General features: G+C 33.4%; 2 protein-coding genes across 3 annotated transcripts in view; one reads left to right on the plus strand and one right to left on the minus strand.

Annotated features, from left to right (window-relative positions):
• The window catches only part of Cad87A (cadherin 87A), a 243,465-nt gene that overhangs the window by 178,445 nt on the left and 39,050 nt on the right, over positions 1-25,970 (plus strand). The window contains exon 4 of the mRNA XM_012485460.3: positions 24,157-24,374. Within this exon, the coding sequence (XP_012340914.1) occupies positions 24,157-24,374 (218 nt within the window). The remainder of the gene's footprint in view (positions 1-24,156; positions 24,375-25,970) is intronic.
• Positions 20,301-22,702, minus strand: LOC116414258 (uncharacterized). 2 transcript variants are annotated; one of them, XM_031916010.2, is made up of 6 exons: positions 22,363-22,702; positions 21,717-22,117; positions 21,218-21,317; positions 21,033-21,134; positions 20,507-20,662; positions 20,301-20,431 (listed from the first exon to the last, which is right to left on the minus strand). In XM_031916010.2, exons 1-6 carry the CDS (start codon positions 22,654-22,656, stop codon positions 20,372-20,374), a joined length of 1,113 nt encoding a protein of 370 aa, XP_031771870.1. In that variant the 5' UTR covers positions 22,657-22,702; the 3' UTR covers positions 20,301-20,371. The 2 variants fall into 2 exon arrangements, with proteins under 2 accessions (XP_031771870.1, XP_086766323.1); XM_086910197.1 differs by having other exon boundaries at positions 20,507-20,687.

Here is a 25,970-nt window from a genome sequence, read left to right on the forward strand (position 1 = left end):
TCATATTATAAATTTACAATGGTCGAAAAGTTACTCACAATTTTCAACTTTTCTTTACGTTTTTTAGTAAAATTTAAAAGCCTGAACGAAATTTGCAAATTTTATCAATTATTATCAAGTATATTTTGCACGTAATAATTTATAAATATCTTATTATTTTTTTATTATAAAATGGCCAATCAAATTCTTTGATGTGAATGTAATTGAAAATTGCAATTTATTTAAAAGCTGATTTAAAGAAAAAATATTCTGATAAATTGTAATCAAGACAAAAGAAGAGAACACAAATTATTGATATATATTTGTGTATGTTATATTATTAATTAGAATTGATAAAAATAGTAGTTAATTAAATAAGTAATAAAAATTATTATTAAAAAAATATAAATTTTTCTCTTACTTTTAAATACTATCTTCTTTCTAAATATCAACTAATCAGTTGATTTACATTTAATTCAGCCATATAAATTGAAATTAATTGGCGTTGATAATTAATATTAAATCGTATAAATAAGCTATAATGCAATATCCATATTTTCCTATGATTTTGATAATATTTACACGACGAGAGTTAAACTGATTTCTGAAATTGCAATTTGTAGAAAATTTCTGGAAATATTGTACACACGCTATGTACACTCTACTATATACATATCATGGATGATGAAATTGTACAAAATTGAACGTAAATCCCAAAACGAAACCAATTTCAGAAATAAATGCATCTAATTAGAGAAAACTCTTTATTAGAAAATATTCCTTTTTCCTCGAAATACGTACATTTTTAGAAAGAAGTTGAAAATATATTTGCTTATCTAGTAGATTCTTGGTTTCATGCGTTCATGCAAAATTTGAATAAATCTATAGAACGTACGTGACACTCAAATATTCAAAGTATAAAATTCGCATTATTTGAGGAATAAAGCAAACAATTCAACGTGTAAGAATATTTTTTTAAAAATAAGAAATATCTTCTAAAATAATGCTTTTTTCATAATAAATAGCTTTTGGTAATATTTCATAGGAAATAAATTAAATAAAATATAATTACAGCATAATTATAAGCTGTAAATTATGATTTATACAAATTTTTATGAACAGGATTAGAAAGAAAAAAAATAAAAATCCATCTCACTATTGCATATCTTTTGTACATGTCATATGCATTCTATAGATTTTTGTAACAATTCTTACATATAATATTTCTTTCAAGAATAACAACGTTCAATAGTTAATTTTTAAAAAACTTACACATCAAGGAATTTCTTCAACTTCAAATTTTAAAACGAGAAATTTTATTTATTCCATAATTCTTAATATGGCGATTTCCTCGTTGAAAAAATTCATAAATATTATTTTCCAACAAAATCGAGAGATTAAAAATTATCGGTCATCACTCGATTTTCTCTCTTAACGTGAATAACGATAAGTATTTCTTTCCAATGTAGCAAAACGCCAACCAGGAGGCTCATCCTACAAAACTTGCCTCGCGTTTCACCCCGAATAGGTAACTTTCCTCCTTTTTACAGAGTTTTGCCTTCGTGTCTCCGCCGACTTATCCATCCAACCAATACACGATAGCGGTGTATTGTTAACGTCAGAGCCTTTCGCTAGTAAATACGTTTCAATCTTCTTGAATGGCACGTGTACCGAAACTTCTTCAACAGAGACAAGTTCGAAGAACTAATTCGTCTTCTCAAAAAAGTAGTTGCTACTTTTTCTATCCTCTATCGTTGATGTTCGCTCGACCATAAGCCTTTTGCACGGCGGTACAAAGAGCAAAAGTGAACCGAAATACTCGATGAAAAGTGCTGTAAACTCGTCGAGTCGAGTACTTTAAATTGTTATAAATCACACGATGAGACATCAAAGATTATAATACTTTCAAATAGAAACGGGGAAAAATTTTTAATAGTTAAAGATAAATATTTTATTACTTCAATAATTTATTATTCGATGTTATCTAATATAACTGTAGTGTCGAACGATCGAGGTTATATAAAGAGAAACTATATATAAATACGAATAAATATTATTTATTAAGCATTTCAAATAACTGTATATTCGAAATTTTCAATTAATTAACTTTATTTCCAAAGCAGTAAATGTCAAGTAAAATAAAATATGTTTTGAGTTTTTTTATTTTATTAAAAAGTTCTTTATTATTAAAAATCTAAATTATACGTACGTCCCTGGAGAGGTTAACATACGATAAGTGGCGTAGCAATCGTTTGCTTAGTTCCTCCACTTACCTAATTTTTTTTCCTTCTCTACTACTCTCAAATGAGAGTGTGTGACGCCACCTGCTGAAAATTGAAAGCTCCTTATTACCATGTGAACATTACCATTTGTTTTTATGTTTCATCGATTGAAAATCACGATAATCATTATCCACTATATGTGAAAATGTATACGTTATAACAGTACGTGCACAAAGAATATTCACCACGATCATATGTTTCTTCTTGTTTTTTTTTTTTTTTTTTTTTTTTAATAAAACGAAGAGAAATTAATTTAACACACGCATATTCCGATAGAAGGCGTAGCAATCGCATCTCACTTTTCCCCCTCTACTACTCCCGAACTATAACCTCACCATAACCTCAAAATCTAGAGCAATCGTGCTGAACATTATTATTCATTGTAATTAATTAATCAATCGTCTCGAAATCGTCTTTCAAAAAAAAAAAAAAAATTCGCTGACCAACGAAAGAGAAATACGAAATCGAGAATCGCACGAATATATTCACTCTGTAAGAAGCGCTCGTAACACGTGAAAGAGAAGTTTCACAAGCGAAAACCGTTCCGGTTGTTGAACTAATTATTTTCGAGGTCGGGTATGGCACAATAGAGGAACAACGACGTTCGTTTCTTTCGTAAACGTGCGCGATTAATTTCGCAAAATGGCACCCAGGAGACTGCGATGGCCCTCTTGGCACGATTCCTCGGTCCGAAAACCCCGTTTGCCATGCAAATCCATGCGCAGGCCCCCCTTCCTCCTCCCTCCCCCACCCCATTAAACCTCGAACTCCTCCATCTTTCGTTCGCTCGTCTTCAGACCGACTATTTTTCGCCGGTCTACCCGTTTTCTTTTCATTCCGCCTCCGCCGGTTCCGCTCCAGACGATGTCGACTGGGTTCTCGTATATATGAACGTGAAATGAGGGAGGGGAAGAGAAGTTTTCAAGCTCGCGATAACGGACGAGTGTAGTGTAGGCACTACTAGCAGTACTAGGAACGAAGTACTACTAGCGGCGCTTTTTGTTTTCACGGATTTTTCACGCTACGACGAATATTTTTTTCGCTCGAATTATTCTCTCGTCTTGAAAATAATTATTACCTTTTTCTCTCTCTCTCGCTCTCTTTCTCTTTCTTTTTTTTCTCTGTGTAAAGGAAAATTTTTTCGGATAGATTCGAAAGCTTGTGACAATTTTTCTTCCGTAAAATTGTGATAAACTTTTTACGTATTTTTACGTAGTTGCGTAATATTCAGTTTATTCATTCCTTTTACGCGTCCTTTTGTCAAGATCATTGTTTGGGATTTTTGATATTTGTATATAAAAGAACAAGTTTGTGTATAAAATTTTGACAAAATTGTAATTTTTGAGGAATTAGAAAGAATTTTTAAAAAGTGAATTTATTTTTTAAAAATAAGAAATTTTAATAGCCAATATAACTCAGTAATAATAATAATAACTGCGTAATTATAAAACATTTTTGATAAAATAAGGTACGACGATCACTTTAAGAAAAATAAAATTTATTTATTAACAGCGTGTGCGGTAACATTTTTTCTTTTCAAACGATCTCTCGAAGTACCATCAATTTTCACGGAAAAACAAGATTTGTCGCGTACAACGTCATCGCAGAAATTGCGACATTAGCAACATTAATTTCAGGTAACAGCACCAACAATGTGATTGTCTCCCTAGACAAACGATAGCACAGCTGCGGCTCAATTGTATGACTTCCTCGGCAATATGTGTGTGCTTTGCCTACCGCATTCGTCGCATAATTCCACGACGCTCCCCCAGTGCGCGTTTGTCCTGAAGTCTGAAGCGATTCCATCGGGACAAACTTTGAACAACATGCACGAATTGGCCGCCAGAACGACCGTTTCTCTTTAAAGAAATCCGCGCGTCCGATGGCGCCCTCTGCGCGTTCGCTATGTTTTCTTTACACGGTGAAGACGTTTCTGACGATCTCAAACTTAATGCATGTTGGATTGGTATCCGAATTGTGCATTGGACGAACGAAATTGTTCAACCTATAACTTTATTTTTAATTATTGGTAAGAATAAGCAAAAGTCAAGATGGCGGATTATTTGTTCTACGATTGTTGAGAATAAAAGTGAAAATTAATTTTATTAAGATAAAGAGATGATCGGATTAGTTAAAAAGTGATTCTATAATATGTATGTGAAAATAAAATTGTTTAAATTCTCGTTTTCAGAAAGATACAAAATAAATATGTAAAATGGTGAGAATATTTTCAAATTTATATTACGTTGTAATTATTCAACAAAAATTTTTATAAAATCGTTGAAAATGATTCAATGACGATTCAATGACGAAACTTTGAATAAAATTACGGAAAGAACGCAAGTCTTTCGGATACTTTATTTATACTTTTATATTCGAAATTATAATACCGCTATGAGACAGCAGTGTTTCTCACGTGAAAGTCAAGAGAATTTCACGTAGACTTGTTTACGCCAAGTTTGCAAAGATATTTGCCTCAACACTCGAATTAATCTTGTACGACAGGTTCGATAAGAGGGATGGTATATAACGAGACTTTATACATGTTTAATAAAGTCACAAACTTTAATAACAACATTCTTAATCAAGAAGAAATACTTAGATAGATAGTCTCGGGAGACAGGAGATGTTAATAACTTCAACATTGATTATCGAATATTTTAGAAACTGTTTCATAATTGCAGGGAAAGTATATCTTTCCTTTTAAAGATGAAAGTTGAAAAAAAAAAAATTAATTATTATCTAATTAATTATCAAACATTTTAGAAACTTTCAACTCACTTCCTCGAACTTCTCTTTTAGATCAAACTTGTTCAAAAGACTTGTTTCCTCCTTAATGAAATATTTTAGCAACTTCGAGGTTGTGGAAGAAGTATATTTATTACTTCTTTTTTTATAATAAATTTATCTTTCTCTTTAAAATGTGGAATAATTCATTGCTCGAGAATTTCTTTATCTAAATCTTTTTTTATTGTTGACAAAGATTTGAAAAACAACTAATTGTTAATGTCAACAAAGACAAATAACTAGCAGTAAAAGTGATTCCTTTCTACTGAAATAACATTACACGTATGTGTGCTATGACGTTTCCAAATTATCATGTTATTCAACTAAAAGCATGAAAACGTATTTATCTTCACAGCCAATTTTTGCCAAATAACTCTCCAACACAATTTTTGATACACACAGGTATACATTCCTATGATATAACACATATATAGAATATTATCAATTTCTTTTCTATATCAAATTATTATTCGATATACAGTCAACTCATATATATATATTTATACAATACTTATCTCCTATAATCAATTTTTTTTTTTTTTTTTTGATAAATAACCTTTCAACAATCAGAAGCAAATAAGAGCTACTCAATACACATCTCCACAATGCTATCAGTTCAAATCAATCCTAACATTATCCAAATGCAACAATTACTAACCTATTATTAATTCACCAAGCATTTTTCCTTTTTTTTCTTTTTTTTTCCTTCACCCGTGTTCCACGATTCAACGATATTAATATTCAACGATTTCCATCGAACCAGCGTTATTTTTTCTCTCTTTTTTCCCCAAGCACGAAGACCGATCTCATAGTCAACGTTTACCGATCGTTTTTCCAATCGTTCCACGATATCGTTTCCACGAGACATAAATCTATTACCATCGTGTTGGGTCGCCGCGTATAATGCATTTCGCAAAACCTTGGCCGGAAACATCGGTTTTATGCGCACTCGATATTTCGTGATTTACGATCAAGGAATAATTCATCACGGCAAGGAATTGGCGTGCAAGCAAGGCTCGTAATAAGATAAAGAAGACTTGATTTTACGGGGAGAAAATACGTTTTCGTTGCGAATCTTCGAATTCATCTTTCGTGATTTCTTCGTCTCGATGAATTTGCAAATGATAATAATAGCAGGCAAAAGTAGATTCTTGTTTCGAAGGATAAGGGGAAATTTCACGAGTCACTTATTCTCTTATTGTCTTTATTGTCGCTTATTGGGAAAACGCACTTCAATTGGAAGGATGGAGGAGCGAATGGTGAACTCTGGTGGACGTTATGAAAGTTACTTTGAGTGAGGCTGTTTGGAATTTATTAGATGTTGATGTTGTTCACTTGTATCAGTTTATCTCTGTTATTTAGAATTTTTTTAATTTGTTTCGAGATATATGTTGGAATGTTTGAGATTTTATTGTGTGTGTGTTTTTTTTTAATTCTGAAGGAGACAGATAAGTAAAATTATTTAAAATCATTTTCGAATAGAAGGTAATACAAAAGACTTTACACTTGCTATTGAATTCTATGAATTTTTCTGAAAGGAGAAAAAGGTCGACGTTAAACGAGAAGTTAATTACTCCACGATTAATTATTTCTATAGAGAGTGGTCTCTACTTTTACTCGAGTTTAGATCAATTCATTAATCTTGATCTACTCCAAAAAAAAAAAAAAAAAAGGGAGAAGAATCCGAGAAGGGAACATTTCTTTTTCTTTTTTTTTTTTTTTTCTTTTACACGAGAATTGACCACCAGAATCACGCGAAAAGTTTTTCCATTATGAACTTGTAATCCCCTTCTCTATTGGCTCTGAAAACGATGCAGAACTTCGTGAAATTAAAATTACAATCTGCGTGTCAATTCTATAAGTCGTGAGTTTTAACGATGAGTTTCTCAGCAAGGAAATTATACGCGATGAGTCAAGGAGAGCTAACGTTTAAAATTAAAATGTTATTTTTTTCATTGATTTAAAATGATTTAAATGAAATAATAAGCGTGTGTATTACGTTGGATAAATGAAATTGAACAAATACGTAAATTAATGGCGGATATATTGAATGCAAAGTGACGAGAAAAAGTACGAGTGATAAAATTTATTTTACATATTTTGCCTCAGTTTCATTCAAGATCGTCTGAAGATCAATTTATTAGAAATATCATTTTTTCATTGGTTATGCATCATTAAGAAAAAATCATGCAAAAAATATGATTTAGTTACGTTCATCTAATGCCAAGCATTTCGCTTAAATCATTATTTGATACAAAAGAGAAATAATGAGATATTTTAAATGTTTGTTCTTATTCGTTCACTTATTGATTGATATTTGCATTTTAATTTTTTATTTTTAACAATATTCTACGGTATTATTAGTAATAAGTTGAACGTTTATTTTAGAATCGTTTTCGTGTTATGCGTATTTTATAAAGAGTTTTTATCGTAAAGAAATCGCGACATTTTATTTGACAGGTTTATTTCATAAACATATTCTTTCGAGACAAGAATCTCTTATGCATACCTTTCTCCATTTTTGCTTTGTTCGTTCTTTCCATTCACCATTTCTTTTTGCTTATTCTCAACATCTCGTCCTTATTCCTTTCTTCCTTTCGTTTAAACTACGAAATTTTTTACATACAATATACAATTCGTATAATATTTACGGTATAAAAGCGTTATTGTTATATTTTGAACGAAAAATTTTTAAACTTCGACGAAAGACATCAATAATACAATAATAATCTAAATTCAATTTAAATAAATTTCGAGATTATTACGATCACAATATTTCGTAATTGTGATTTATAAATATTCTATTTGCATTTATGACGAATTTATTTAATGATTTTTTCGAGGAAATCGAATACAAGAAAAAATTTTTGTATTACTTTTAATTCACTAATTTTCATATATAAAACAAAATTACAAACACAAATTTCTAGATTTAAACCTGCAAAATTCCTGTAGAATTATCACAAGAATAAATAATTTAATTGTAAAAATACGCATCGAACACGATTCTAATAAAAATCATTTTACATACATTATATTCCAATCTGCTCAACAATAAACTCGAATTACACACCGATTTACACTTCCAAAAACTCGCATCGTAAAATCTGTTCAATTTCTAAAAACTTTCACCTTCTAAAATTCCACCAACCAATCGCAATTGTTGTATCCCGTAATTACACGTTTCATTTCAACGATCCGCAATCCACTTACGCCCTCTCCATCTCATTTGTCAGCGACAATCGCCGAATTTATTTTCGCTTTGGAACGAGATTATTGTGTGTACAAGATTGTAGAAGTATACCGAATTGGATGGCCCATTGCCACCGTGTACCTCCGATGAATGATGAAATAATCGTGTTTAGGTTCGCCGTGGACAAGGCCCGCCGCGCCATTCCGAAATTGTCTCAATTTGGGGCGGGTACACGGCGGTACAATGCCTAACAACTTCCACCGCAGAGCCACGGTTTCCACACCAACTTTTCCCCGTGTCTGTGCACGCGCGTGTGTCCAAAGTTAGAGCTCTCAGTGATCGAAACTTTGCTGGAATAACTGTGGCAACTATGGACCGGCTTTGCCCGCGCGGGATAACTTGTTCCCCGGCGTACTCCTGTTATTCCGTGTTACGAGAAGAAGAAATTCTGTCTCCTCGAATATATCATTTTGCGTATATTTTTTTGTCAGTTTTATTTTTTTTTTTTTTTACTATATATTTACGTTGTGCAATGTTATTATGTTTGAGGAGCGAATCTCTGTTTATTATTATTATATTATTATTATATTTACTAAATTGTCGCGTGATCGATTTCTAAATCATTTTAATCGGCGTATATTATATTATATTGTATTATTCTAGTGATAGAACATATTGTAGAATATATAAATGTGTCGTTACCATTTGAAATTGTTTATCTTACCGATTAGATACCGTATATTTAATAATTCATCCGTTACGTGTAACATTATCATTGACTCGAATAACGTAAAATTAACGTTTCGTTCCCAGAATGCAGAGTTGCAACCTATTGCCTAATTACCGGGACACATTCTTGCTCGTTGTGAAAATTAACGAAGATAATGAAGATTTAAACATTCATTACGCGGATAATTATCGCAGCGGGCATTTGCGTTTCTAAATTGATATACCGGACCGTTTACAATGGCTGAAGCAAACCAAATCGATCCTCGCATAATTTGTCATAATTTCAGCACGGATACTTACCGTTTTTCTTATCTACTGAGAGCTAGATCTCGCTGTTATACACTTTTGCGCCACAATTTTGATAATCTTGCAACGAGAGGGGTGCAATAGTTCCATCTTTCGACAGTTTCTCCAAATAGAAAAATGTTTAGTTTGTAATAGCCGAAGCAAATCGATGCTCGCATAATTTGTCATAATTCGAGGCTTATTTACTGAGAAATCTCGCTGTTATACACTTTTTTTGTGCCACAATTTTGATAATTCCCATTTTTCGAATAGAAAAGCTTCCTCAAGTAGAAAAATTTTTAGCTATTAGTTTATTACGTTATTGCACGCTGTTTCTCGCCATTTCTTATCTAGTTGAGAATCTTGCAACGAGAGGGCAATAGCCCCATCTTTCGACAGCTCCTCCATATAGAAGAAAACGATCTATGAAATCAATAGATCATAGAAAGAAACGATATATAGCAATGTTCTCGTTGTTCACGATGGTGTGATACTCCAAAAACGGCTCGTGATATCATATTTACCGACTAATTACCCGTGCAAATCCCCGGAGAAATTCGCCCTCTTTTTCGCCCCTCCCTCTGTTTACTTTTCTTTCTTTTTTTTTTTTTTTTTTGCGCTTCCTCGCCGCCTAATTCCACCAAAATCCTCGCGTTTAGATCCACGTTTAGGTCCCCTCTCATCCTCGTCGATGGAAAGACTCGAATCCGTTCAGATTTCCATTCGAACCATCGCCTCTTCCGTTTTGTGTATTGGCTATACTAGATAAGAGGATAGCGAGGAGAATTGTGTTGAAGAATTTAATTTCAAAAGAAGGCGTAAGATTTTAACATTCGTTCTTTCTTTCTCTAACTTCGAGTTTTGAGAAATAATTCGATGTGATAAATGTAATTTTTTGTTATTCGAGGATTGTGTTTTTCGCTTTGTACGGTTCGTTTATATTAAAATCCTGTCAGAAGAATTGTGTCAGATCCTTGTGTAATGTATTTTTCGATTAAAACTCTATGCGTTATTAAATTCCAATAATAATCCAAATTGCAATTATCTAATCTCGATTGGGAATTTTAATTAAATTTCCAACCTTTCCTGGTTTGCAAATCTTGAGAAGGAAAATATCTCGAAGGGAAATTTCTTTGCAAATTCTTGGGGAGGGGGGAGGGGGAATATACGCCCGTTGGAAGAAATCGGATTTTCGGCGGCATTTTTGCACCGCCGTCCTCTTCTTCTTCGCCATCAGGCAAAGTGCTTCGACGAGACGAGAGAGAGAAAGGAAGGGGAGGGGAAAAGACAAAGAAAGAAGGGAGGGGAAAAAAAAGGGAACGAAAGCTGATGGAAAAGTATGGAGACCCTCCTTCTCCCCCCTTCGTATCGGCCACCGAATTATTTTAGACTTGTTAATGCAATTTTCTTAAAAGCTCGAGCGTATATCTGCGTCGCATTTAAGAATACAAGTGGAAGTGGAATATAGCATCGATCGATTCCATGCTTTTTTACTATTTTAAAAATTTTAATCCCTTTTTTTTTTTTTTTCGTTAAATTAATATAATAACAAGACGATATTCGTCTCGAGAAATGATATTTTTAGAAGCTTTGGAACTCTCGTAAGTGAATTATGCTGCAATAATTTCTATAATTTTTATAATTCGATATGATTATCGACGTAAAATCTGTTAGATTGTTGGAACGGGATGAAATATTGTTATTGTATTTGTGGGATTTTCAGAGGATTCTGAGAATCAAACCATAAATGTCAATTTGTTTCAATATGTTATTTAAGTTTGGATGAAGTTAGAAGCGGAATGTGATGGAGACGTAGCTTTCTATCTCTGTCTCTCTTTAGAATGCAATTATTCATAACTTAATAAATAAATGTCGATCAACTTTTGTGCTCGTTTTTAGAAATCTAGAATGTTTTTAGAAACTTTCGAGGGACGTTTTATGAATGTAACGATTATATTCTGATCGTATTTTCTTTTCTGTTGCAACAAAATGAATAGCTTATGCATTCGATATATTATCATATTTGAAATTTTATTTCAAAATAATATCAAATAATGTTCGGAATATTCTCGTGAGGATACTTTGAAGAAGATATTTTTCATCCAGTTTTCAATAATTAAAAATGAAAAAAAAAACTATCCAATCTTTCTAAAAATACGCCAACGATGTACATTTCTCGGTTCCTCAGCAACCCGGAGAAATTATCCTCCATCGATCTCTCTAACGAACGAACGGAATCGAGAAAAACGCTTAAACGTAAAAATTTCCTTCGTCCAATCCATGATTTTTAACATCATCGAATTATTGCACGAGCCCACTTCACGTATAAGGTATCGGTATATTTGATCGGTCAAAATTATATTTAAGTTTCGTTTCACTCGATATAACGATATCCAATCGGCCGATTAATTATTCATTCGTCGAATTGCAGCTCGAGCAATCATAAAATAGGTCGGATATTTCTCTCCCCGTTAGGCAAAAATAGCGTATTCAATTAATATCCCTTGCACAAAAGGAAAACAGACTGCATATTTTCGAGAAAAAGAATGGATCAGCATAATCGATATATATATATATATATATATATATATATATATATATATAAAACGGCACCAATATTCAAGTTGATCTTTTTTCCCAATAAATTCTGGTATAACGCGTGGCTTATTATTTACAACATTTAATTGTAAAAATTAATTCAAGAAATTCAAGAAAGAAAGCAAGAAGAAGAATGTTATTTTTAAAAATCGTAAAAACGAGATCTTGATTGAAAAGTACGAAATACTTTAATTAAATAACAAACATAACAAATCACATTTACGGGTGTTGAGAGACACAAATTAACGACAAATAGAAATTGAAATCGATCGCGTGCGATTGAAAGAGGATTAATGCAACAATCCTTTGTCGAATGAAGAAGAACGAAAAATTTCAAACGGAATACAAACCGTTATTTCCATAGGGGGGGAAAATCCTGTAATAGAGACATGCAGTTTTGAACGTGTTCTCCCGGGATATTTTGTAAAAAACGGTGTGTCGTCCACCGTTGCGTTACACGTTGTAAATCGTTGATACGCGTCATCGCTTTTCGTCAGAGTCGCGCATGCGCGCATCCCGCCGCCATATCTCGCTCGCTCGACGGAAAACGCTGTAACCGGCTTTCGAATATTGTCCCGAAACCGGTGAAATTCGGCTCGATCCAACCCTGGAAACGCTTGGAACCCGATGAATGTTTTAAACAGAAGCAGGGGAATTTCGAAGCTGGGCCCGACAGAAGAATGTCAATTTCTGATCGACCGCTGCGCGTCGCGCCCACTGTGTCGCGTTTGTGATCGCGTTGCGCGAGTTTTGAATTCCCTTTCATCCCGTCCTTCGTTCAAATCCGCGTGGAATTCTCGTGGAGGGGAGGGGGGCGTTTCGATCGACGTACCATCCACGATAAACTCGTGTCGAGGCTCGAGGAAAGCCTCGTTAATTCTTCGCATCCCGAAAATTGTTTCCAAATGTTGTACCGTGTGTAATATACAGGGTGTCCCAAAAATGTTGGAACAAACTGGAGAAGATCGCTTAGGGTTAGTAATTTCAAGCAACATTTTGGTTCGTGATATAATTTTTTATGGAAAAAAGTTACAGGAATGCTTCGAAAGAAGGATTCGTTTCAAAATTTCGAACAAAAGAAAAGAGAACGTTTAGTCGAAGAAATTCGATTTTTATTTATTTGTATTCGTTGTTTCCTAAACTTTTTATATTTTTTAATACAACGATATTTGAATCTCAACAAAAAGGATTCGTGTAAAGAAACATCATCACCTGCGTAGAAAACAAAAACTGGACTGCCAAAAATTCCTACTAAAAATATATATAAAATAAATGAAAACTCAAAGAAACGAAGAAGCCTCGTATTTCCGTCCAAAATATTTATTTTAAATATTCGTCCAGTTCGAAGGAGGACACCCAGTATATGAAGCAGAGCGATTCTTCGCGCATCGATGAAATTTTGGACGTTGTTACGGTTATCCTCGCATTATCAAAGTCGACGAGAACGATTTTCCACCCTTGCTCCTCCTCTCGTCGAGCGTGTATCACGTTTTCCTTTCAATCAACGCCCCTCGGAACAAATTCCTCCCACGTTTGACGCGACACCTCGAGGCTAATGATTTTCCTTTTCCTGTCAAACACTCGGTCGCTTTTCCCTTTGATCCTCCTCTCCTCGTCCTTATTCTTCCTCTCTCTCTCTCTGTATGTATGTACGTATACAACATTCTTCCACATCTTTTCGCAAATCGTTGGAGGCAGACAGAATCGATCCCTAATAGCTTCTTTTTCCTTACAACTTCTCAGGTGTTTCATCTTCTTTTGGAACGATATCATTTCAAATTTAAGATTTATTCTTACACTCCTCGAGAAACGAACTCGATGGATAGTTGAAGTAAGTAGTCTTGTTTCTTATATTGGCTGGATCGAAGTGAAATAGAATGGTGAAAATAATTCATTTGTATTTGATAATGATGATAACGAGAAGTTTGTGAAACGAGTGATTGCCGTTGAATTTCAATGAATTGTTTTGACCGATCGAAATAAAGAATTGCAGAGTATCGAGTGATTAAATTAAATTCGTATGTCTGTGTTCTAAAGAAGAAAGGAAACAGTGATATTTTCGTATTCTTAAAGAAATTATAAACCACGTGTTTAAAGGAGATAAATAAAATAACAGGCTGCCATTTCTTTTAGTACAAAAAAAGCAGGTATTTAAAATTATAACAGCTCATCGATATTGTTCCACATTATATACTGATTATTACTCAATTCTATGAATAATACATAAAATTGAATGTGAAGAACTTAAAGCCTTCGAGTATATTCTCTGATATTAAAATGATGATTGTTATTAACTTGGATATTACTGTCCGTCCAAATATTGTTTCGAGAAGCGTATCCCAATTCGACCCTCGAAAGCCTCGATTTTATGAGCTGCACAAAGCTAGTGATAATAACGAAGTCGGTTTGAAAGGGTGCGCCACCCTGTTAGTTTATGTAAAGGACGGTCCATAAACAGAGATAAGCAAGCTAATAAGAGGCGGCTTTCGCCGTGAAAAGGTTACCTCATCGTTCGCATCGTAATTGGGGGAGGGGAAATGCATATTGCATAAAATATATCGAATAATTCTGATATTAAATACATAATATCGTCGATATGTCGTTTCTCGTTGTTTACTTGTTATTTTATTTATCGATCTTTATTGATTCGAGGTGTGCTTTCCTCGTTTTTGTATATAACAAAAGGAGGATTTATTTTATTCCTAATGAAATATGCGTAATAACGCGATGTATATACTTTTTCATTCCTTTTTAGATATTCTTGCGTAAATATTCCACTGATTATTTTTCGATATTAATTCGTATACATTGGTATTTTTTCACATTGCATTGACGTTTCGTTATGAAAAATAATAAAAGCTAATCAACGATGAAAGAAGTAAAAAAAATTTTCAAAACTTGAAGCTATAAAAACTTAAGAAGTCATAAAGATATATATGTCTTATAATGATTGAGAAAAAATAAAGAAATAAGTTTGGACTGATTAATCACGTTTAAGATTTAAGTTAATTGTCGTAACGATCGATAAATAACAGCAGGAAATTTCGTAAATTTCAATTGTTCTCTCGAAGATTGTATCACGGATATACATATATTTTGCAGAAAATGATACAATTATAAAATACAATTACCAACGTTTCATATTGTATAAATCGAATCCTTTCCAGATGAAAACAGAGGTATAAATACAATATTTTTAAATTTTGTATAAACTTTTGTGTATACAATGACAATATGAATCTTTAATTTATAAATAAAATTTTTCACATCTACACGTATAAATTTTATACATATACAAATTTTATACGACGAATTTTATACAAAACGCAACAAAAAAAATTTACTTCAAGTGATCACGTTACGTGACTCACCTCCTCCTCCCGTTCTACATGTACGCGAAAATATAACTTGAATATAGTAGATACCACGTCTCCACGATCTTGTTAACGAGGTTGAGAGACTGCAGCGTTAATTATCAACGAGGAGGGAAGCTGAAAAATCATGGACGCATTAGATGACCTATCGTTATATCTTGCAACGTCACGAAGCAACCATCTTCAGTATACAGGATGGCCACCTGCTGGTACGAACGAGAAAGATTTTTCGTAATTGATAAATTAAATTCCTATATAATATAGGAAACGAGCAAATATTTCCAAACTTTACATTACTTACTCGAAAAAACGAATCACCCTGTTTTTTCTTTCTATCATCACCTAGACCTAAAAATCCAAAAACGTGTATATACTATATAATAAACTCCTACGAAAAAAGAAATTCTTAAATATATATAACTTCTCATGCAGCAACAAAAGCAGAATCAACAAATCTACTTGCTTGCACGAGTAAAAACAAATCCGAAAAATTTCGAAGAAACTAGGAATCATCAGTTGCGAACAATTGGCAGGAAAACTGGATCCTCTCCGAGATCCTCTCCAACGCCGCTTTAACGATTATTGTTGGGCCCCTCCAACGTCCATTGTTTCCTCGAGAGAACGACCGGAAATGTATACAGCTCGAGAAGAGATGCTCGAGGGTGGCAGTCTCTTCCGTTGTTTCACGCGATTCCATCGTGAGAGTAGGGGAGGGGAGGAAGAAAGAAAAAGAAAGGAGAGCAGAAAGAAGGTAGAAGAAGGAAATACGGTCCTCGAGGATGGAACACCTCCCTTGGACATTAAAGCTTGATGTATCTATTAGGTATAGGTTGGCCGGATTTCGAAACTTCCGCCAACGTAGCGATGACGAGGCTACTTTGCCAACTTTCTTAATAGTTTTATGACTTTTCGGGCTTACGTACTCCTCTCCCCTCCCCTGTTTCCGTCGAATTAGCGACTCTACGGGGAATCTACGCGCCGCCAACTTTCTTCTGCCTTCCTTTCTTCTTCTTCTTCTTCTTCTTCTTCTTCTTCTTCTTCTTGTTCTCTGTTTCTCAAGGAAACTCCAACTGGCGAAACATGATCTCTCTCTCTCTCTCTCTTTTTCTTGTTTTTGTTCGTTCCTGAAGCAAAACACAGGAATGATCCGTGCGCGGAGGACAGTTTCTCGGGGAATGAAATTTAACTCGGCTGTGCTTCCTAATTAAAATGTTTTTAACCTTAAAAGTCGAGTACGTGGCTGCTCGTCCTCGAGACTGTTGGGATCGAATTATTTGTGTATTGCGAAATATTCGTTTCATATAAGCTTGGAATGGAATAAATTTCAACGAATTTTCTTCTTTACCTTAAAATGAATTGGGCCGTCGTGGTTCCAAATTCCAATTATTTTCCTCTCGAAAGAGAAGAATCGATTCGGTTTCGTACAATCTCTCAAAAAGACTATCGTTATTAGAAGAAACACTCGAATATGTCGGTGAAATAATAAAAGGTAATCGTCGATCCGTGGAAATATCGGTGGGATATTATGTTTCCTCCACCGGTACTTCACTTTATTTTCATCCACGTCACGCGTCGATCTGTTCCTCCGCCGGATCATTCTAATTCCATTATTACATATCCGCGGATGTGTCGGATGCATCATCGATCGTCGATCAAATCGTTGGAGGATAAAGTAGGCGGGATTGATAAAGGCCGATATTTCTCAAAAGCGAAATTGGTTATCGACAGGTTTAAGGATATCATCCCGATGGGGGTAAAAATCGATTTCGATGCCGAGGCGGTGCATCAATCATATCATCTGTTGTCCGTGCACGCGTTGTTAATCGCTGGATGTGCAATGCCTTAATTAAGCCGCGAATCGGCCATGAATCCGCCATATTTTTTCTCTCGAGTCTCTTTCTCGCCTGTTCTTCTTCTTCTTCTTTTTTTTATTGGATCAATACGAAAGCTTGGTAACGCGAATCTCGAGGTGAATATTAAACGTTGTGGAAATAAAGAAACGAGGGAAGGAAATTTTTGTCCGTCTATTCGGGAAAAATAATTAATCGTTGTTGTTGGGATAAGAAATTCAAATGTATTTGAAACTCGATCAAGAGAATATTTTTTCGAATTTCGTCGAGTGATTATACGGGAATAATTGTCGGCGAAACGATTCTCGAGGGCGACTCGACTCGTTGACGAAAAACAATTTATTTTGAGATAATCCTTAAAAGAGTGGAAAACAATATCGAATGATCGGTTTCTTCGATTATTATTACACACAGGCAACAATGATAAAATCGTTCGATTTGTAATAAATTTGAACAATGATCGATTAAATTCTGAATTAAGACGAGTTTTGTTTGCCGAATGAAACGAAAAAGAAGTTGAGCATAATCGTTAAAGAAATTGATTGAAGAATTAATTTATAACTCGGAATAATCGTTATATTTAATAAAACACGAATATTTTGAAGAGAGATTGAAAATATCGTTCAATTTTTAATCAGAATATCAAACTGCGCGATGTTTGACGATGCTTTGACTTTCATTTATAATCAAACTCCGGTGATTATTTCTTCATTTAATTTATCTTGTTGTATAATATTATCGAATCGTTGTTTTTTAGCATATTAAGAAAAACTCACTGTAGAAGTATCCAATTGTTAAATTGGATAATTCAATGATTCTTTGCAATGTTAATCTGCAATATAAAATCTACGTACATTAAGAATTAAATAGAATTTGTGTCTCCATTAACCAATTGCAAGAAGAAATTGTTTTACAAAGCAATATCGTGGAACGCATTTAATGATAGGAATTTATTCGAATATTTTATTTAAAAAAAAGCGACAGTGAAGGTGATTAATCAGATTCGAGAAAACAATTTTTTCGATTCATAGCAGGAACTATGTAATAGCAAAGATAAAGTTTTTAATCGATAACGAGGCAAAACAATTGTTTGAAATCCGACAATAGCAGGTTCCTCTTCGGAAAGTTCATCATTGTTTGGATCAAACATATAATAGTGAATGATTTTATTCTTTGAAGTCAAAATCTCTAATAATGGAACCCCAATATCCCTCTCTCTTTCTCTCGTAATTCTATGCCAATATCAAGTGGAACCAGTTGTTAACAAACGTTTTAACAAACGAACGTCTATTGAAACAGGATATTGTTATTTTCGGCTTGTTTGTTTCATTCCCTAAATTCTCTCTAACTTTTCCTTATAATTTTTCTAAATAATATCCAATTCGTTCCACAACGATATTATATCAACGATAAAAGAAGTAATTTTTTTTCAAATCTTGCAGTAATTTTTTTTTTTTTTTAAAATTTACATTTGAAAACTTCGAACGTGTTTGCCATCACTTTAAGTAAAATAAAATTTCAATTAATTGCTATATAAAAATAGACATACATTACGTATTCCTTTTTTAATAAATTTCTTAGTGAATAATTAAAGATTTTTTGTTTTCACTTACACGTCTTATCAATATCTTAATAATTTTTTTGATGGAAAAAGAAACTTGATGTACATTCCATATAATTATGATTCTTAAAATAATAATGCCATTGTTAATTTTTAATGACCTGTCGACCCTATACCTATAATTATTAACAATAATTAATTTAATTTCATACGTATTGCTCGAATAAATAAATCCATTCATTATAATAGATTAATACGTGTATATAAAACGTTAACAATTATTTTTGATCTGATATTCCCCTTGTTTCTTCAAATCCTCGTTGATTTACGTAATGTAAGTAGCTTACAACTCGTGTACTACGCGTCCTGACAAAGCTGCTGTTTCGTATGAATTAAAATAAATATAAATTAAATTATTATCTGATATAAATAATAATAAAATCACATTTTCCATCTACCTTGATTCATCCACGATTTCTTTAATATTCGACAATTTGTACAACAGAGTAATATTTATTTATTGGAACATCTTTGAGGGATTGATTCTCAGAGATTAAAAAGGAAAAGAATCATCAGCAAAAAATTATGAATTCTCTCGCTTTAATTTATATTGTTTATCAGTGACTCTCAACACTGTCCTTCCGAAATAAAAATTATTTATTTACATTTCTTTATCAATCGATAAGTTCAGTCCAAATATTTATTTGATCATTTGAAAAGGTAGCAACATTTTACAGGATGTGCTGTGATAATTTATTTTTCTTATATGTATAAAATTAGCCCCTTCATAAAAAGAATCCTGACTACGGGCCTGGCCATACATATGCTAATTTTACAAGATATATTATAGCTATCAAATAAAATTCTATTAATTTATCTTATTAGTGTGCCACCAAATTTAATCAAATTATTAAAAGTTATGAAAAAAGGTTGAGAATCACTGGTTCATAACTCGATATAATTCAATATATCAATTCTCTATTCGTTCTTTAGTGTGCCGCCAAATTTAATCAAATTATTAAAAGTTATGAAAAAAGGTTGAGAATCACTGGTTCATAACTCGATATAATTCAATATATCAATTTTCTATTCGTTCTTCTGAAAAATAAAATTCTTTTAATTTAGTGTGCCGCCAAATTTAATCAAATTATTAAAAGTTATGAAAAAAGGTTGAGAATCACTGGTTCATAACTCGATATAATTCAATATATCAATTTTCTATTCGTTCTTTAGTGTGCCGCCAAATTTAATCAAATTATTAAAAGTTATGAAAAAAGGTTGAGAATCACTGGTTCATAACTCGATATAATTCAATATATCAATTTTCTATTCGTTCTTCTGAAAAATAAAATTCTTTTAATTTAGTGTGCCGCCAAATTTAATCAAATTATTAAAAGTTATGAAAAAAGGTTGAGAATCACTGGTTCATAACTCGATATAATTCAATATATCAATTTTCTATTCGTTCTTCTGAAAAATAAAATTCTTTTAATTTAGTGTGCCGCCAAATTTAATCAAATTATTAAAAGTTATGAAAAAAGGTTGAGAATCACTGGTTTATAACTCGATATAATTCAATGTATTTTATGTATATCAATTTTCTATTCGTTCTTCTAAAAAATCGATTCTCTCGAAAGATATTCCACGAATATATTAATAATGTTTACTTGTAAAGTCTCGTTTTATCTACAATTCTTACAATTCTTACAATATTACAAAAATTTTCAAATGGTTCAACTATCATCCACCACGGTACGCAGGGCTGCGAAGATGGACAGGGCGTTCGACACGTACTGAAACACGTTGTTATCGATTTAAATTATTTACGTCAAATTTGGCTCGTGATTAATGGATGATATGAAACTTACTGAACAGTAATACCGTATAGTGAGTTCTGGCAATAGAACGTTAATCGAGACGGGTATCGGTTTTTGAAACGCCAACACGGTCAACAGAGCTTTTTGCAAGTCCAACTTTTGCTCGTACCACATCGAGTCGTACACGCTTCGAGAAATGTTCATGCTCTGGGGATTTACGAGAAATATTGTCCTTAAAAAACGAATCTTATTAAATAACATAATAAAATATTAGCTTAAAGCATCGCATCGTATTCACCAAGCGTTAATTTAGGAACGTAAATTCCAATTAATGATAAAAAAAATTCTCGATTTTCTTCTCTTTTCGAGAAAGAGAATCGATAAAAGAGAAATATCTTAAACGGTAGAATTAATCCTTTCGCTACTGCGAGCGATATTTTTTTATCATCAATTTTTCGTCGAATAAACACCTCGAATTGTGAGGTGTAAACGACGATCTTTCTCGAGCGAAAGGGTTAAGATAACGATAAGATTTTATCGAAATTATACGAATCACAAAAATAAGTTCACAACTTACCATGTCGTACATGTAATCAGCCGGCAACGCGTACAAATAAATTTCCAGGAGGATACACACGCATATGATTATAAACTGCGCTTTCACGATCAACGGCGAATTCTGTTTTACGAATCGGCGGCGATTAATCCACATCGTATCGTATCCATATCGTGTGTGAAACGTGGTGAATCTCGCTTACTCACTATGATCAGCACGATTCCGCACAGAGTCAAAACAAACGTGCCTAACAGTATCGCGTGAAACACTAGGAAACGAATACAGCTCACCACTTCTTCCGCGTATCTGCACAAGAGAACTTACGACAAACACTGTCACACGCGACTTATTTCAAGTTACATCATACGTTTCTATATTTCTTATATATTGATTACTTGTATTTTCTTTTTCATTCCAATCAATCTTAATTTTTTTCGATGAAATAATAAATCACAATAAAAAGCAATATTGTTCGAACCACATTTACTTACGCTTTCGATTTCGTTATCTCCAATTAATAAGATACGATTGATTTACTTCTTTATTATTCAGATTCGACGATTTAAAAGCCCTCCAAAAAAAATTGATTTCGAAAATAAAATTAACCGATGAAGATAAATTTGATTTTGACACGATTGGAAGTATATCCGAAAATTTTACGTTTATCAAAGAATCAGTTCAATCGAAAAGAAAAGAAATTTTTACCTCTTCAAGCGCGAGTGTTTCTTAAGGCAAACGACCAGCGCGTCAATGCTGGTTACGCTTCGCAGCTCCCCGATCAAACACTCGAATCTCGCGGCCGTGAACCAGAGGAGGACGGCGCCGAACGTGCACAGGCACATATGGCCGGTGCTTTGAAAGATGGCGAGGACATGGCTCGCGTATATGATGAAACTTCTCGAGGTTGTGTTCACGTCGAACGGGTATTCCGTCTCGAAGGGGAAAGGATTGGGCAGGAACAGAGGCGTGAATACAAAACTCGTCCCGCAAATGTATATCGACAGTAAGGACATCCCGTACAAAGTGTTGCATCTCGACGCGTACGCGCGCAAAATCTCGTCCGTTTTCGCCTCGTTGATGCACCCCATCATCTCGTCGACCACGCGCTGCAATTAACTAACTGTGATTAAAGCGCGATTAATTTCCTCCCCGTGAAACGAGAGGAAGAAAATTGCTTGCAAATCTTCAAATCTATACTTATTTCTTACTACAATTAATTTAACGCTTGGTAAAGAAAATTATTTCTACTCGACGACGAATAATCGTCAAGTTATTTCGAGCCAATTTTTACCTCGAGACCTTCTCTATCTTTCTCTCTCTCTCTCTCTTCTCGATAAGGCACTGAACTTACTTGCAGCGTGTCATATTTCACGAAGCAGACGATGGTCTGTACGACGTATTGAAGGAGGCACAGAACCACGCAGACGCATTTGAAAAGGGAGATGATATCGTCCAAGTGCAAACGGATCCAGTAAAACATGGCCAGTATTACGACGCAACCGTTGATAATCGAGGCGATTAGTAAAACTTTCATCCCCACGATCTTTTTTCTCGCGGTGTTGGCGGGTAGGGGCCAGCAAAAGGTGATGGCCACGCTCAACCAAACGAGATAAACGCTTTTCTCCGGAGTCACTTGCCTCGACATTGCCTTGCGTCGGGAAAACGAGAAATAAAATTTATGCGCTGCGATGTGTGTAACAGGGTATTATTCGAACGTTGGAATAACGTTTAATAAATCATCGGTAACCGTAATCAACTCGGAACGCTTTGATTTCTTGGTAGTCCGTGTTGTAACTCGATGCCAATAATTATCGGTTGCATTATGCACATGGCGGGCGCTATTAGACAGCTGCAAAGAGAAATTATCGTGCGGCAAATCGTGTAGCAAAAATAGTTATTATTTCACGGAGAAAAATTGTTAATTTATCAATGCCTGCTTGTTTCTTCCTTTTCATATTCTTACAACGAAACAGGGACGTTTCGAGACCAGTGTGCGATATTCGTGCATCGTTGGACGTAATAACTGTTATTTCATCCTCTATGATGAAACTTTGGAGATACATAGGATGTTGTAAATAAGAATGGAATTCCAATCTTATATCTTTGTAACAAGACATCATCGTCGAAAAATTGCTCCACTATTAGGTGTGCAAATAAATTCCTTCCTCTTTTTTCTCTACGATCGTAACTTTTGACCGAATTCGAATTATCACGTCCATGGTGTCAAATAGTATAAATAATGTAAGTTCATTTCTAAGAGTATATCCTTTAAAGATAACTAATAATTTTCAATTATATTCTATTACATTTATATGAATTACATGTACAAAGTGTTAGGTTAAGTTATATTTTTACGATTTTTACGTTGATTAATATAAAAATTAATATGAATTTAATAATAATAATACTTTTCATTTTTCTTAATACTATATAGATACTTTTATCAATTTTATAGTTTTAAATTAGAAAGAAAAAACGTCCAGATAAATATTAGGCGTGCAAATAAGTCTCTTTCCTTCTTTTTTTCTCTACGATCGTAACTTCTAAATTCGAATTACTATTACTGTTTGGTGGCGCCATCTGAAAGAGCGTTCTTTTGTTTTTAAGAAGAGTCGCGACGAGCGCTACAAGAGTTTTCATGGCGTGCGAGAAGTGTCATTCGTGTTACTGTTTCCTTTTTGCATTCCAGTTTAGAAAATCGGGTGTTGAAGTTACTGAAATGATTTGTGTGTTGGGAAAGAACCCTGTATCTTACGAAACAAAAAGTCCTACCAAAGATTCAAAGCCGGAAATTTTAATTTGGAAAACGACGATCGTTCGAGTGCATCTAAAGAAAGTTCGACGACGAGAAGAATTGACAGAAAGATCGAGAGTCAAACGGTAATAAAATCTTGAATTTAGAAAAGAAAAGGGGAAAGAACTTATTTGCGTACCTAATAATGAAATCAGAATAAATTTCTTTGAACTCTGTCGAATGTTATAACTTATAATATATTCTTAATGCGTGTTACGTAACGTATCTAAGTAAGGTTACTTTCTGGCGAAATATCTACTGTACTTAACACCAACCAATCGTATCCAATACCCCCTCTCCCAATTCTCGAGGAACTATTGAAAGCAAGAACAGGTTCCTCTGTTGTTCCAGGAGCGAACAATGTAAACGAGCCACCTATCCTCGAACCGAACGGATACCCTGCGGGCCTCACGCTTTCCGAATCAACAAAAGTCGGAACGGAAGTGTTCGTCCTTAAGGGCCACGATCCTGAGGGATCACCGGTGAAATATGGGATACAACTCACGGACCATTTCGTCGTAAATCCACGAACCGGCGTTATCACGTTGGCGAAACCTCTCGACCGTGAGGTGAGTCGAATTTCTTTTTTTTTATCTCTTATCTCTAGTTGAATACTGAAATGAAAATGGAATTTAATATGGAAGAAAGATAATTGGTGGAATGTTTAAAGTCGAATTGTTACGAATATTGAAGGAAGCAGAAAGGACGGAGAGGAAAATTTGTTTTTCGTATCACGATGATGGAAATTTTAAAAATTGTGGAATCGTTTTTTTTTTTTTCTTATTCGATTCGAATTAATTTTTTCTTGTATTTAAAATTGGATCCGGGTTAAATTAGTAATTAATAGTTTTTAAGATTTTAAGAATAATTGATATGTTGCTCTTTATTTAAGAATGAGTATAGAGAAGGTGAAAATTGGATGGATTTGAATAATAAATCAATTAGTAGATAAGAAGTAGATAAATATAATAAAATTAAATGAGGAGAAGGGCAACCATGTTTATCTAAATTCTCATGTGAAAATGTTACAAAGTTTTTATTAATATTATGAAATTTATAAAAAAGTAAATAAATATTTATTTTTTTATTTTTGAACTCTCTCGTCTCGCAAAAATACTCAATTATTTATCGCGACCTACATTTATACCGAAAACTTGGTCCATAACTGAGAATATACCTATCTATGTATAGCTAAAGTTTCGCGAAACTACAACGAGATCCAAACTTTAATTTAACATCATTGCATGCACAATAGCATCGACGATAACAACGAGGAACTGATCAAATGTTGTTAAAAGCGTCATGTCATTAGTCTAATAATATTTAAATTATTCATATAATTCCAATTCTAATAGATCGAAACTCTGTTTGATATTGTCACGTATTTTTCTAGAAAGAGAGAAAAAATTTTTCAAAAGATCTCAGAATTGTTGAAAGTACATATAAAATAATTTCAGGTGAACAATGTTGATTCAATGTTGTTATTAGCAATTTTTTTTACACGTATATTAAACTTTTAATCTCTAAAATATTTGAATTTAATATTAAAATATGGTTCATTACTCTTCTGTAATAAAATCATTTAATGACTTAATATTATAAATACGTATATTATTTTCTATCGTTTCGTTTTATTCCATATTACTCGGACAATGCACACATGTGGCCTCGATTATTTTGGACGTTATATTGCCATTTTATGGCTTAATCGTTGGTCCCAAACGTATGATATTAATAAACAATCCAATAAATGGAAAACTATAAAATTGAGATACAAATTGGTATTTAACAAAAGAATATTACTTCGACCACTTGCTTTACGTCAATATTTATTTATAAATAAAGCTTAAAAAGAGAGAGGGAAAAAAAAAGGATGAATAAATTTCGGTGAAACGCGTTAAATTTACTTTGATCTCACCTTCCAACGTATTTATAAATACGACGGTATTTTCAATAATGCCATTCGCATGTATTCGCATTTCACTTCTAACAAAGATCGATCGACCTATTCCAATTATTATCGAAAAGCTATTTCAAAAAGTCCAACCGATAATCGATACTACGCTAGCGTTTAGATAAATGACGTCAATGAATACAGGGATGTTGGTAATTTACTACATAATCCTAGGTATTCATATCCGAAACTCGTAATAAATATCGCATAC

The sequence above is a fragment of the Apis florea genome, unplaced genomic scaffold (genome assembly GCF_048593485.1).
Source record: "Apis florea isolate Af1SG1 unplaced genomic scaffold, ASM4859348v1 contig_3170_pilon, whole genome shotgun sequence".
NCBI lineage: Eukaryota > Metazoa > Arthropoda > Insecta > Hymenoptera > Apidae > Apis > Apis florea.